The sequence below is a fragment of the Pezoporus flaviventris genome, unplaced genomic scaffold, assembly GCF_033815535.1.
Source record: "Pezoporus flaviventris isolate CSIRO_AGI_PZ_B2104156 unplaced genomic scaffold, CSIRO_AGI_Pfla_v1 ptg000021l, whole genome shotgun sequence".
NCBI lineage: Eukaryota > Metazoa > Chordata > Aves > Psittaciformes > Psittacidae > Pezoporus > Pezoporus flaviventris.
Window position 1 is genome coordinate 10,171,110 of NW_026892569.1, and position 15,607 is coordinate 10,186,716.

General features: G+C 45.8%; 2 protein-coding genes across 10 annotated transcripts in view; one reads left to right on the top strand and one right to left on the bottom strand.

Moving 5' to 3' along the window:
* Positions 1 to 15,607, bottom strand: part of IFT122 (intraflagellar transport 122) — a 429,684-nt gene that overhangs the window by 231,989 nt on the left and 182,088 nt on the right. The window lies entirely within an intron of this gene.
* The window catches only part of TMCC1 (transmembrane and coiled-coil domain family 1), an 83,789-nt gene that overhangs the window by 29,047 nt on the left and 39,135 nt on the right, over positions 1 to 15,607 (top strand). The window contains exon 1 of one of the 8 annotated variants that reach the window (XM_061456015.1): positions 5,024 to 5,178. The exons of the other annotated variants lie outside the window; for them this stretch is intronic. Coding sequence (XP_061311999.1) covers positions 5,140 to 5,178 — 39 coding nt within the window. The 5' untranslated portion in view covers positions 5,024 to 5,139. Of the gene's footprint in view, positions 1 to 5,023; positions 5,179 to 15,607 lie in introns of those variants that run through there. 8 annotated transcript variants of the gene reach the window in all.

Sequence of the window (15,607 nt, forward strand, 5' to 3'; positions counted from 1 at the left end):
GTGGTGGCAGAGGCTGTCCTCCTTCAGCAGAAGCGCACAACTAGGTGTTGATGCTTCGTAGGGGGCTAGGCTTGCATCTTGCCACAAGATACTGGCAGATCACTGTAATGGCTTAATTGCAGGTTGAGATAGGTCAGGAGTAGGCTGAGGATCATTTCAAAAGCTCAGAAACTAATCTTCAGTTGCTTAATTGCTCTGACAGACCATGCTGTACCAGGCGCTGGTTTGCCCTGGCCGGTAACAGTAACCTTTGTGAAGCACACACATGGCCTCAGGCTCAAAGTCTTGTTTATGGGCAGAGGGAAACCGCATTATATATAAGGAGAGACAAGAATTTAAGTTCAGTGTAATTGAAATCTTAAGGGTCTGATCATTATTAGTCCCAATCTAATTGTTACGGAAACGTGTAAAAGTAAGAATAATGCTGTTAAAGTGGTTATGCACACAGTCCCTAATTTATACCCTCTTTCTCTGGGTTATGCTCCCCCTTCCACTGCTCAGCTGGGTCCTACAGTGGGTGCTTCCATTTGGGTCAGGATGGAGGTGTGGGGCTACAGCAGGTTTTCGGCATCTGGAGTCCTTCATTTCCAGAATGCAGTGTTCAGGTTCATGGTTTCTTCTTCCTCACCCTAGGGTGTACTCAAGGTATTTTATATGTGTTTGCAGACACACAAATCTTTGTCTTTCTTTTGTTGGCCTGCAGCTCCATTTGCATCCAAATCTGTGATGTTTGGTGCCTTTTCTGTAGATCACTTTCTGTTCCTTTGCCCTCTCTCCCCCCAGACAATGTGCTATTCCTTGGGTTGTCACATAATTTAAATTTCATCTAGAAGAACCAAAACTTCTAGAAATCTGTTGAAATGTTTGTCCATCTACAAGTGTATGAGTGTCATCTATGACTGTTGTCTTTAATTTGGAAAGTGGCACATACTTCTAGTTTGGGGTGGGATTTTTTTTCTTTTCCGGAATTCAGTTCTATTGAGGAGAGTACTTGCTCAGCTGAGAATTTTAAAGATTCCTTTCAAACCTAGGTTTTGTTGTTTCTTGGGTTTTCTTAAATGTTTTTGCTGAGTATGCTTTTAACTTGGTTTTCCGATGCAACTTTCTTTTAGAAACATAGAATAGGTAGGGTCAGAAAGGACCTTAAGATCATCCAGTTCCAACCCCCCTACCATGGGCAGGGACACCTCACACTAAACCATGTCACCCAAGGCTCTGTCCAACCTGACCTTGAACACCGCCAGGGATGGAGCATTCACAACTTCCCTGGGCAACCCATTCCAGTGCCTCACCACCCTTGCAGTAAAGAACTTCTTCCTTAGATCTAACCTGAACTTCCCCTGTCCGACTCCACTGCCCCTTGTCCTTTTGCTGCAGTACCTATTGAGTCCTTCTCCAGCATCCTAGTAGGCCTTCTTGAGATACTGGAAGCTGCTATGAGGTCTCCACACAGCTTCTTTTCTCCAGGCTGAACAGCCCCAACTTTCTCAGCCTGTTTTCATACAGGAGGTGCTCCAGTCCCTTGATCATACTTGTGGGCTCCTCTGAACTTGTTCCAACAGTTCCATGTCCTTTTTATGTTGAGGACACCAGAACTGCACGCAATACTCCAAGTGAGGTCTCACAAGAGCAGAGTTAGAGGGGCAGGATCACCTCCTTTGACCTGCTGGTCACGCTCCTTTTGATGCAGCCCAGGATACAGTTGGCTTTCTGGGGTGTGAGCGCACACTGAAGCCGGCTCATGTTCATTTTCTCTCATCAACCAGCACCCCCAAGTCCTTCTCCACAGGGCTGCTCTGAATCTCTTCTCTGCCCAACCTGTAGCTGTGCCTGGGATTCCTCTGACCTAGGTGTAGGACCTTGCACTTGGCTTGGTTGAACTTCATGGGGTTGGCATTGGCCACCTCTTGAGTGTGTCAAGGTCCCTCTGGATGCCATTCCTTCCTTCCAGCATATCAACTGAACCACATAACTTAGTGTAATCGGCGGACTTGCTGAGGGTGCATCAATCCCCCCGTCCATGTCACTGACAAAGGTGTTGATCAAGGTCGGTCGCAACACTGGCCCCTGAGGGACCACTCGTTACTGGTCTCCAATTGGATATTGAGCCATTGACCACAACTCTTTGCCTGCAGCCATCCAGCCAGTTCTTTATCCACTGAGTGGTCCATCCATTAAATTGATGTCCCCCAGTATAGAGACGAGGACAGTGTCACACACTTTGCACAAGTCTCTGTGCCTGATTTCACATTATTTCTTTTTCAGCTGAGAATTGTAGGCATGATTCTTCTGACAGTTCCTTTTCAGAAGGCCCACAGACACTCCTGGGACAGGGAGATTTTCCTACCCCCCATGTGAACAAGTGTGCGATTTGTTGTTTGAGGATTACATGCTTGTTCTGAATACCTAATCTTATCTTGAGTTCCTGGCCAAGGTCTTTTTTCTCAGACTCCTTACCTAGGTTTTACTTGCAGTATTTGTTTTGCAAGAGGAGGAAATTGAGGTTTCGTCTATGTGGGGTGCTGCTCTGCCTAGAACAGCATTTCACTGCAGAGGTGGCTGCACTTCATGTGGATTGATTCACACAAAGGCAGTGTGGTGGTGAAGCAGTAGCTGGCAGCAGTTTCTCCTGTTGTCTGTGGAATGTGCTGTCATTTGCTCCAAGCCTTGCCTGTGTTGGGGACAAGTTCCCACATGGGCATGATTTGAGGGAGCCTCCGTTCAGTGGAGGCAGAGCTGCCGGCAGAGTCCCTGCCTTGTGTCTGCTTGGGTGACTGTGCAGCACATGCTGCTTTTATGCTCCTTTTGGCCAGACTTGTGGCAAAGCTCTTAATAAGGCCCTGAATTCTGCTGCAAGTATTTTGGATTTGTATAAACTGGGAGAAGAGGGTAGAGCCTCTTGCACCAACCTTAATTGCATCATCTCTGTTTACCATAAAAGTGCTGCTACTAAAAATGTCCTGTTTCAGCAGTAAACTGAGCAGGCGATTGCGCACCCTCCCCTCCCGAAAAAAGAAAACATCAGGGAGGAAATATTGATTTCTTCAGGAGACTTCTTGAAGTTTTAAAGCCATGAAGACAGCACCTCAGGTGGAAGTAGGTTAAAACTCTGGGATTCTCGCGTGTGGACATTCTGTTGATAAATGACGCTGGAGTGCCTGCTCACTTAGCATAAATATAAAGTACTTCCTCATTTTTCCACCATTTCTTCCCTTTATATTACACAACATCCTGCTGGTTGTTTACTACCACAGTTTATACTGCTTTGCATACAGAAAGCTTTCTTTTACTTTACTACTTGCATTGTTCCAGTATTTGCTAAATACTCAGATGTACTCGATTGCCTATATATGACATGTTTTTGTGTACTTATACATCTGTATATAATTTAATGCCGTTGCTTCTAGGAATTTGGATGCACTAAGGTGCTTAGAATATCTCTTCAGAAGTGTAGTATGTCTCACACATTGCTTCTTTAGTCTGTGCCTTTAGAGGTGCTATATATTATAGGCAGCTTCAGAAGTGTTAGTGTGATCAGAAGCTATTTGGAATGGTTAAAGTGTTTTATGTTCCTGAGCAGAGAGAGAACAATTTGCTGATTACTCTATTTCACAGGAATGAATTGCTGTATGAGGAGAATATTAGGGAAAATAGTAATGATAGCCCAGTGAAAGGAGACTGAGGAATAAGATGCTTTTGTGTCTGCATAAGAGTAGGAGCCATTAATTAACTCTGCAGATCATCAAAATCAGTTTGGAAATGCTGACTGTGAGGCCTCTGCTACAGAGGCAAAGGAGAATGCGACTATCATCAGTTCTGCTAATCTACCAGTTCCATCTCAGTCTGCTGTGCATTACAGTTGAGCCAGCTGGCTCCTTTCCCTTGTCTCTGTCTTGCCCAGACTCCGAGCTGATGGGGAAGAGAGATCTGGGTGTCCATGTATGAGTGGAGGCACTCGGTGTGCCAAGTGATGGGCAGAGGAAGGACCAGGTGGTCCCCTGGAACTTCTGGCACCAAGCCCTGAGGGTGGGAGGGCGTTTACCCAGAGCTGCCACATCTAGCCCGTACCTGCTGTCAGCAAGGAAACAGGAAAGTTTAGATGCAGAAGATAAAGCCTTCCCTGGCTACCCTCGTTCTAGGGCAGTTGTGTGGGCGTTTGTCTCCCATGCTGCACTTCCTTCACAAGCTGCAAACTGGTTACTGGGTTTCCACATGGAGTGCAGAAATCCTGGGTGCATCTTTGTACACACACAAACACACACAAGCCCAGGAGATGATGGCAAGAGTTCGTTGAAGAAGCTATTTTCCACCCTGGGTGGATGTTGTCACAAGAATGCTGACAGGCTCGGTGGTCTCACTACAGTAAGTGTGGCAGCTTTCCAGACATGGAGTCTGTTCAAAATGATACGGAGTTCCTGCATCAGGAATGCAGTGCTGTGCACCAGGCTTCTCGATACAGTCAAACTGCAGAATGAGATACTTGATCCAGTTCAGAGAGGAGACCGATGCAGCACCCCCTGAGCATCTGGTTTGGGCTCTGCCGGCAGTGGGAGGTTTTTCCCGGTTTCCTGTGCTGTTGGCTCTGTGTGGTCACTGGGACACTGAGGCCCGGTACGAGGGGACCGAGCGGTCTGGATTAGCACGGAAAGTGTTCTGAGAAGGAGCCCAGCGCAGAGTTGAGCCTCACTTGCTGCAGTGCGGGCGGGAGCCTGGCCCGGCCGTGCCATTGTCCCAGCGCGGTGCTGCCCTGGCGCTGGAGCTGTTTCCGCTGGGGCCCCGCCCGCCCCTTCCTGCGGGTCCCGCCTCGCCGGTCCGGGCCAAACCGGGGACGGGCCCCTGGGCTCCGGCGCGGTGCTCGGCCCCGCCGCTGCCCGAGCCGATCCGCGGCGGGCGGGGCCCGGTGCGCCGCGCGGGGCGGGGCCGGGCGGGTGTGTCCGGTGCCCGGCAGCGGCAGGCGGGGACCGCCCGCCTCGCTCTCCGCTCCGCTCTCCGGCGCGCCCCTGCAGCCGCAGCAGCCCCGGGGCGGTCCGGGGCCCCCGCCGGCAGCCCGGGATGCGCCGCCCGAGCTGACCGCGGCCGGCTGCCGCCCTCCCCCATGCCCGCGCCGCGCACCGCTTCGTGCGGGCACCGAGGCAGACCATGGTCCAGCGCTTCAGCCTCAGGAGGCAGCTCTCCAAGGTGGGTCGCGCCGCCCGCCCGCTGCTGCTGTCGGCAGAGGCTCTGCTCGCCCGAGGTGGGCGAGTCCCTGCGGAGGAGGCAGCTTGTCTTTGTTCTTGCCTCCTAGAGACACAAAGGGGTTCTGTTTGCCGTGGGGTCGGTGCTCCGAGGCAGGCTGCCTGTCGATAGGTGTAGGCTTTGTTCCTTTAACATTGCAACTGTCGCGTAGGGTTTTTGGGGAGTCTGCGGATTCCTTACTCAGTTTAATCTCGGGACTGAAAGGAGGGGTGTGAAAGGGGAACAGATCTAGCAGTTGTGCCCGTAGGCGGGTGTGCAAGGTCGCTGCCCATGACGGTTACTTAAACGTGTGCTTTGTCCTGGCTAGAATGTCCTCAGTTGGGAATAGGAGTTGTCCCATCGACACACCTGCAGAACCGGGAGGAACGCTTGTCCTGCTCGCTTTGAAGTGCTTGGCGGCGCTCGCTGTTCATACCCTGTTTAAGAACAAAGGAGTTGCTGTGAACAGGTTTTGCCGTTTAATAATGACAAGTATTGTGACTTTTTTCAAGAAGCTGCTTCAGAGGAGAGAATGGAGAGAAAACCCGTGTCAACAGTTTTGTTGCTGAATCAACCCAATGTACGTACTTCGAAAAACATATGGAGAAAATCAGTCCATGCATAAGAGCGAGGCTGGGTAGTGCAGTGCAGGTGAGAGCACGTCTCCAGAGCTGCCAGCATAGCCTCAGTTTTCCACTGGACCATTCCCATTGAGGAGGCTTGGCTCTGGGCACAGGAATTATAGTATTAATTGGGCACTTAAATGGCAAGCTGAATTTTCACTTTACATTTAAGCTCTTCTTCTCTCTCTGTGTGTGGTTATAAAGGTTTTAAAATGCATTCACCAGAATTTAAAAATGCTGTTATCAGCATTTAAAATAGGTCAGAACCCACATCCTGCAGACTGTCTTGGGGAAAGCTGTGGCTTTGTAGTGGGTTGGTATCTATCTTATTTATCTATGATGTTTTTGAGTGTCTCCTCATCTGAAACAAACTGATGTGGCTGCTTGAAGGGGGTTTGAAAAAGTGAAACTTGCATCTTTTAAGGGTTTACCTTGTCCTGTGTCAGAGCTGTGCCTTGCAAGCAGGACATGCCTCCCCAGGCACTATGAAGTTTAATCTTCCCCTCAGAAGAGACTCAATATAGTTAGTAATAAACTCTGTATCTAAGCTCTGTTTGTATGGGGCAGCCAAAACACCTTTAACTGCACTCCTTTGAATAACTCCATTTTGATTCTTGCTTGTCTGGGTGAGCAGGGTGGTTTGGAAAAGTGGTTACGCTGATTGTTTTTTTTTGCTACAGCAGAACTGTTCCAGTTTTGGTTTTCTAGCTCTCTCTGTTTTTCTGTTGCCTGACAGAGTTGTGTCTTGCACTGAGTCAGCTCTGGTTGTGTCAAGCCTACTGTGACAGTTGTCGAGCCTTGACAGCTTCTTAGTTCTTTAAGTTGTACAAGGTGCTCAGCCTTTGCAGTATGATGAGTTGAAGGAAGTAATGAGAGCTGGGTATTTCTACAAAATGCAAAGTATAGTTGCACAAAGGATCCATCAGAATGGATTGTGATGGTCTAGGTTTAGATGTAGGATGGGAACTTCATCTCCCTGTCTCCTCAGCGCTGTTTAGAATGGGACTGGGAAGTCCTTTTGAGTCTTTGGGGAGTGGGAAAGAAGGGGTAGTGAATAGTGTAAAAAACACCCTCTCGTCTGCTAGAACAAGCATGGAATATTGCTAATACAGGTATCAGCCAAAGGGCAATGACTGCCAGGCTATACAAAATAAAGCAGTACTTTATTAATGTCTTTGGTGCAAAAATCTTGGTTCTTTCTTTGCTGACTTAGACTTTGAAGTTGGCAAACATCTGTGTAGGGCCTGAATGCTCCCAGGATGGATTAGTTTCTCAGGTGAAAAAGGACACTATTACATGGAGTGCTTGGGTTACACAGCTGCAAGGTCAAAATCACATTTTAACCATACTTAATGGTGGAGGCTTCAAATAGAATGTGACTGTGCAGATTTGGAAGTTCCAAACAGAAAAATGCTGCCACCAAAATGTATCAAACTTGAGCAGAGAAAATGTAGGACTTTGTGCAGGAACAAAAACCATGGCTTTGTGATGCAGGGCTTAGCCTCAAAGAGCTGCTTTCCCTTCCCAGCCTGGCTGTGTGCACTGTGTATGTCTTGCTCACATCCTTTAAAGCCCCCTGGTCTCTGTCTTCCTTTTACAAATGGGGCTAATGCCTTTTTCTTATTTACAGAATGACTGTCAAACTCTGAAATACTGCTCGGCAGACGTGTGAGCACTTTAGCCTATACTAATGTATGGAATGTTTGCGTTTGATAACCCATCTGTATTGGGAGTTTCGGAAAGGTTTACGCAGACTTCTCTTCAAGTGCTACTTCTTATTTCACGTGTGCCAAATCAGCGTTTAGTATTTGGGGGTTACAGCTTGGCTTTTGTGTTAGTTTAGCAACTTAAATGTCTGTAACTTAAAAATTTGAGTCATAAATTATTGTTAAGACTTAAAGGCAAGGTACATCATATAGTTTTGAATGTGTTCCTCTACAGATATAAGGTTTTCTAGGCAAAAGACTTGTCTAAGCAAAGCTGAGAGATGGTGGGATGTAAATAGGTCTCTAAGCATTGCTGACTATGGTGGTGTTGAGCAAGTGTTGGCAAGTGATTAGAAAAAATACCTTGCACTTTTCTAAGCAAGCTGGATCCCCCTGGAAGGGAATGAACTTCCACTGCATCATCTTGCTTGGAGGAACATGTGGAAAATGTTGCAGAGATACCACATTCGTCTTACAAAGGGAAAACGAGCTTCTGGCACTCAGTTTTCAGAAGTAGGAGCAATAGGTTTCATGAAGAGTTTGTCCTGTCTCAGTGTAAGCCTCATGGATGCAATGACACTGCAGAAGTAAAATAGACTTGAAGCATCTTCCCACACCGGGGGTTATCAGGGCATGTGAGCCTACTCCTGCAGACATGTTAGAGGTAGGGCTAAGGACTTCTCTTCATGGCAAGACTTTACTAATAGTCCAAAGGGTTGATTGTATACATGCTAGGTAATCAACCCTATACGTGCTGGGGGCCTGGTGAACTGAATGTGATGAGTTTATGGACAGATAAATCCTTCCCATGTTAAAGGATGTAAACACAGACTACAAGTGGAATGTGGCTTACATAAATGCATCTTTCCTTTTAATAATGAAATTCCACAGTTCGTGGGAGTTTGCTCTGCAGAAAATCATCATACTCTGTAATTGTGCTTACATGGGGCTGGATAGCAATAACAATTGGAATTTCCTACCAGCAGCAATCAAAAGAAGCATTACAAGTGTGGCATCTTTACTCTGAATTAGTTACCTTTAGGGGTCCTTTGCAGAGATTTTGCCTTATGTAATATTTGCCCCTCTCCCCTCAATTCCCTGTGATAAACCAGCTGGTTTCTTCCTCAGCCAGTGTTTCGTCAGAGAGGAGTTTGCTCTTATTTTGCAAATCTTTCCATTCCGGATGTCAGCATTGGTGATAAAAATCCAAATGTAAACTGGGTCCTTTTCAGAAAGGCTAGAAAAGCTTTTATACTGGAGGAAGGCCTCAGAAGTTATGGGGAAATTAAATAATGGGAGCAAGAGAACTGGAGTTAGATTTACATGGCATCCAGTTTGGGTCTTCCTGTCTTGGCAAAGGATGCAATAGTGGCCTCCAAAATAATTCTTATCAAAGATAATTGTAAACGCTTGTGTTTGAGCAGAGAAAAGAATGGTAGAGGTTTGAGTCAGAGGATTTTGATTGTTCAAAGATGGGATTTGCCTGTTGTGTTGATCAGATATGCTCAGTTTTCCCCAAAGCATCCCTCAGAGGCAGCTGTGTCTTCTGTAAGGTGGATGGACTATTGCAGTCCTGTTCTACCAGACTGTAACTGCATTGTAATGCACTTCCATGAGGGGCATGTAAGCACCTGACTTACATAATAGAAGTTCTAGAGTATCTTTTCACACCAGGAATTTCATATTTGGGATTATATTTAAGGTAAACTGACAGGTAATAGGGCTCTTCCATTATTAAACTGGGTTGTTATTCCAGCTTCCCTCAAAATAAACAGTCTTTGTTTCAAGAAGAGGAAGATGCTCAGTGTGATGTAGTTTTGACTGTAGACTTTGTTTTTTTTTTTTCCCTTTCCTTGGCATTGTGTGCCTGGTACCTCAGGGTTATAATGTTATGACCACCATGTCTGTGTGAGAAGGATGCTGGATTCTGGCAGTCCTGAGCGGGTTTGCAGCTCAGAGTAAATGATACAGCAGAGCTTCTGCTGGGTTTGACAGTCAAAAGGGAGTCCAGGGTGCCACTGTAGCCCTTCTCCAAGCCTGCAGAATGCTGGTGTTAGTAAGAGTTTGGGGATGTTTCTCTGTCCCAGTTGTACTGGGCATGCTGAGGATGCAGCAGTGTTGCTCCAGGACTGGCGGGCTCCATAAATCTCTGTCGTAGCATGTCTCCATGGGAGTTTGGCTTAAAAATGAAATTCTTCTCACTAGCAGCCTCTCTGTCTCTTCGCAGACCCCTTACTAAATGAACATGTGTGGGAAAGGCAAACAGTCAGCTCTGTGTCAGGCTGTGTGTGGGGGCTGACCCACAGCCCTGCCTCATGTACCTCCCTGGACCGGGCTGGTCCTGGACATGTGTACTCCCCTCTGGGGGTGCTTTGATGGCTTTAAACTTGGTTTGCTGGAATGGGAAGGGGTGACAGGACAGGCCCTTTCCCTGGCTGCTGGAACTGCCTTAGATGTCACTTTTATCTCCTGGGCCCTCTGGGGTTCATAAGAACACGACACCTTTTTCCATGGATGACCTGTTACTTGATGTAGAAGTTCACAGCCCTGCAGTGTGTTGGGGGTTAATCAAAGAGGATGAACATGTTCCACGGTAGCTACAAATTAGCAGAACCTTGCAAGTGATGTTTCTCACCTCCTTTTTGTTACTTTTGAATGTGGTTTGGTATCTTTTGCATCTTAGAAAATATATGTTTTTTCAACACCTGATTTAGATGTTACAGTATGTAAAATACTAGTCCTAGTGCTGCATGCTTGCACTCGTGTTTGAAGTGATTCTTTCTGTCCCATCCTTAAGCAGGTCTTCCAGGTTTTAAAACCAATCTCCCTGCAAAATTCATGACAAGAGGAAATCGGGCCAATCCCATCAAATAACTCAGTCCAGACTGATGATGAGTGAATTTCCAATACAATAAATGAAGTTGTACGTGCAGTTCAGACAACTCACTTCGGAGACGGTGTGTCTGAATAGCCCATCTTCTGAACACAGAAATTAATTCATTTGAAAACGTAGTCTAAGTTTCAGGACACTTTGGACACTGACAGGAAAACCAGAGGAGCAAGGTTTGTTTTGGGGTTTTTTTTCCTAACTTAAGACATAGTTTGGATACCACTTACATCCACTGGAATTTGAATAGGGAATTCAGCTTAGAAAACATTCCTTTTATGAGTTGTGAGCTTTGGGACTATTTAAAGCAGACAGGAAAGATTGCTAAGGAAATGAAGCAAGGTTCTAATCCTTCAGGGAATTGCTCTGAACATTTTAGTGTGCATAGTACAAATAAAATTATAGTTAGATTTGAGTCAGGGTAACGTTGCAGCAACACATTGTAAGCGCTAGCATTTCACTTTTTTGGTAGGGCATTCAGCAGCCACGTATTGGCAAGAATGGAGTCCAAGGTCACGGGAGTGCAAGCTGCAAAGTCTTCCTGCAAGGGGGTTTTGTTGTTTTTTTTCCTCTCAAATGCTGTTGGTAAACAGTCAACCACAGAGAAATATTTTCTCCATGTTATGTGCATACACTGTGGTCCTGCTGTGCTCTCAGGAGCCCACGAGCACAAATGTCATGTTCGGAATATCCACAACTAGTGAAAGTTTCAGTTGTAGAACCCTGACTGCTCCCAGGGAACATGTAGTGTGAAGCGGTGCTTAAATCAGCAGGGATGGCCTTTGTGCACACACAGCTTGCTTTGCTTGCTGAAGCGTGTCTGCCCCTGGGGGTGCACAGAGACCCTCTGCCTACACCATCTGTGTGGAAGGTCCCAGGACCCTGTTGTGCTGAACCAAAGCTTACAGGGGAAAGAAATATTTCTACTGAAATAAATTATTTCAGCTTGATACCATTGGCAACAGGACAATAAGAGCAGAGGAAATGAGGAGCGTTGAGTTGGTGTGGAGGAGGTGTTTCACTGGAGGCTGGATTGCAAAGCATGTGAAGTATGAGTGCCGAACTGTTGCCCACAAGTCTTCAGTATTTGGAACTACTGCTTGGGAATGGGACTAAAATTGCTAGCCATTTTTTCTATTTAAATAAGCTCTTAGTTGTGTGTGTCCTTTCTGTCAGGGAAATGTAGGTTGCCTTTCTCTTTACGCTAGAGAGCAGCCGCCCCACACACACTGAAAAGAAGAGAAAAAAGGAGGAGAGGAGAGGCATTCCCCTGCTTTTTATGCACAAAGCATCAATTTCAGTAGGAGTTGGGCATATCTTGGGATCAGGCCCATTAATCTCAAAAGTAATAGTGTATTGCAGAGGCGTGGAGACTGAGTCCTGAACCGAGTAGGGAAATTATGTCTTAGTCACCATTATTATGTGGTAGGATAAAGTGTTGTACATTTAAGATACTTGTCAGATTATGAGCTATTCTCACACTTCTTTACTGCTTTCAATATTAATGTTCTGAATAAAATAGTTGCTTAATTAAGGTAATGTATTGGCAATACTCTGATACCTTGATTTGTTCCATCCTTTTGTCTGTTCATTAGTTTACATAGGAGTTCATTTAATTTTTAGTTTATATTTTTTTTCCCTAAAATGCTTTTTAATGACAGCTACAGAAGTGTGGAGGGTGCTGTAGCCTCCATACGTTGTGTAAAATTACCCTTTTTGTACCCTAGTGGAGATGGAGAACAGTGTTTGTACATAGACCGCCAGAAGTGAATGGTTGCATAAGGTATGAGATGTTAGGTACTCAAAATGAGGCATTAAAAACGTTAGGTAGTCCACTGGACAGGCCAGAGAGGTTGTGGATTGTCCAAACAACTGAGGTAATCAGTAGTGAGGAGGGAACTTCTCACTGGGCAACTGAAAGTCTTTATGCTGTTCTGTTACCTGTGTCTTGCTGTTGGAGTGAGGGACACGTCCCAGCCCAGAACGCCACTGGTGCTGCAGTGAAAATCTCCTGATCCCAGATGTACTCTGGGGTATGGTTCATGCTTCGAGAGAGGAGGCTGTGTTCCAGCCATTTCCTACTGTCATGTCTTGAGCTAATCGGACGTACCCCAGGCACCATCTGTAACCAGCAGATAGATTATGTATGTCATAAGTTTGAGCAACTTGCACATTGCTCATTGAATACTGGTTTTCATTCTCTTTGTAGCTTTCATCTGGCCATCTTTAGCTGACTACCCAAACTGCCTCCAAAGAGCAAAGATGTTTGAACCTTTTATGTATCATTAAAGAGTTACAAAATAACAATAAGCTGGTTGACAAAGGCCTTCTGGTTCTGTAGTATCATTCGAGCCATTTCCTTCAAGCATTTTAATAGTAAGCAAAAGACATTTGAAAGATTGTTGTAACTGTTTTGTTTCTGGGCCTGAAATGTTGGTGCTTTGAATGCTTTCTTGACACTCAGAAGTGCATGTACTATTTATCAGCTTTGCTTTTCTGGTATCTTTCATAAGTGGATGTGTAAATAGTTGCCTGGTGAATTGGCGCTCTCCCTGCAAACTTCGCTGTCTGTAAACTGAAAACTGTTCCTGAGGACCAGGAGTCAGCAGCAGACAAGCAATTCATGTGTGCCTCGGTCTGAAGTGCTGGCTGTGGAGCACTGATGTTATGTGTGCTGATGGCTCCAGTGCTGTGAAAGGCACAGTGTGGGGGACGTGGGTCTGTACGACCATCAGCAGAGAACTGCCCCTATCCAAGGTGCAGTTACAACCCTTAACTCATTGCTCAAAGAGATGATGAGTGCATTCCAGAGCTGAACCTTGGGTAGCTAAAGCTCACTATAAAACCAGACATGGAAGGAATTCCAAGATTTCTTAATCATTTTGGGGTTTGTGGTATCTTGCAGATTTCAAAGGCAGCTCGTCATTTAGATTGGCATTTTGACCTGTGTGATACACTTAAATCATACTATCACAGTATGTTGCAACCATACATAGCCTCTAGGCGGTCTAATTAAAGCTGTAGCATTCATTTAGGCATTGTTTACCAAGATCAGATTACTGTGGGGTTTGGAAAACTCTGATAACTTGCAATTCTGAATGTAATAGTTACTTACGGGAATTCCACGCATTTCTCTCAAATCCAGGTACTATACAGAATGGAATCCCCACAAGAAGATACATTTTTCACATATGAATGGAGGGTGAACAACTTCTTATAAACTTTATTTTTTTCCATAAAAGGTACATGTCAGCAATTTGTTACATCCAGAAGTGGAGCATTTTCAGAGTATAACGTAACAATCTGGTGACCGGATTTGGAGAAACAAAACTTCAGTTAATCCACTCAAATCTATGGATTTGTAATCCATGACACATTAACTTCGTTTTCTGCTTTTGTCATTGTGCAGAAAACTTGCTGCAGGTAGTACTTGTTTGCCAGGCAGAAACTTGAAAGGAGCTAGTCTCTTGGTAGCCAGAGGCCTTGTAACATCACCTTGGCCCCTTGCCTAGAGGTGGAATCTCCAGGAGGATCAGGAACATTTCTATTACTGAGCATCACTGTTGAAAAATACTGGAGTCCCTCAAACAAGTGCAGCTCCATGTGTTGCCGTGCAGGGATGCGAGCGGTGTGTGTGCTGCTGAGACGCCTGATGCCGGGCAGCGGCCCCATGGCTTGGGATAGAGCTGCCGCTCATCCATCCCCATCCCACAGAGAGGAGCTGCGGGATGTCCTGGTTTTGTTTGGCTCCTCATTGTGGGGTCCTCGTTTGCACAGGCACCTCCAGGGGCTCGGTGCAGGTGGCAGTGGGTAGAAGACCATTGCGTAGACACAGTTCCTCCGAGCTGTTCCTTTTCTGGACAGTTACAGCCACACTGTTGCTTTTAGTTAACAAAGCAGCCCTTCTGTATCTGATCTCTCACATCTTTGAAATCAGAAAGTAGGCTGTTGCTGTCATTAGCAAATGACAAATCCAAAGTGCAAGTATCCACAGTCAGGGAGCAGTATTCAAGATGAATTGGACTAGAAGTGGTCTTTGTAGCAGTGCTCTCTAGGGCCTGGTGAGTGATGCCATGTTTCTGACCACTCAGTGTGCAGACATCATCCCAGCTTAGTCATGGTGTACCTGTTCTTCGAGGGAGAGAAGGTTAAAACTGCCATATAACTGCCACCATAAATTAAAACCACTTGGGATTCAGGCTCACTAACAGTAGTTCTGCAATAGCAGGGTTCAGAGGAGTGTAAAAACCATTTCTGGGAATGCTTAAAAAACCATTACATTGTTTTTAAATGTACAATTCTTTATATAAGCATTTGATAAAGAAATAACAGTAGGGTACATTGTGTCTTAGAGATCAAATGATGAATAGAGGCAACTTGGTGTCATGCTTTGTCTGTGAATTAATTGGCTGCCATTGCTTTTCAAGCATTAACCCAGCACTTCTCAGCTCTGCCAGGCAGGCTCTGGGCTCAGGGGCTCTGTGTACCCCATCCTGAGCTGCAGAACAGCTTCTGCCCTTGCCTGCTGCTCCTTACTGTCCTAATGAAAAGCCAAGTAGTTTTCACTGAGGTTTTGCAATTACCATGTTCTGGTGAGCTGCTGATTACCTGAGGGTGAATGCATGCCCAGGTGCCTTTGCTTCTTTAGTGTTGTGAAACGGATTCAAGCCTGGTAAGTATGCTTGGTGGTCAGGAGTGAGTTTTGCCACTCTTTCTTATATCTGGAATGCTCAGAGAAATGGTTCCCAGAGGATGCCCCATCCCTGGCAGTGTTCAAGGCCAGGTTGGACAGGCCTTGGAGCAAGCTTCTCTAGTGGAAGGTGTCCCTGCCCATGGCAGGGGGTTGGAGCTGAGTGAGCTTTAAGGTCCCTTCAACCCAAACCAGTTTGGGATTCCATGAAAAAGCCTCTGTTCTTGAAATAATTGCTATTTTTCACTAGCAGTAGGAGTGGCCATAGCAAACTTCTGGGGTGCTCTGCTTAATGAATTACCTTTTGGTAAGAGGGAGTGTGGGTCTATCACGTAATTTTTGTTTTCATAGGTCAGTCTGTCACTTTTCCTCTTAACACCCCACCTCTTCCTCTCTGTGCATTCTTAGAAGCTGTTGGACTCCTAATGCAAAGAACTTTTCAAAGCAGGGCTCCTTTTACAATTTAGCGTTATCACCGATAAAAAAT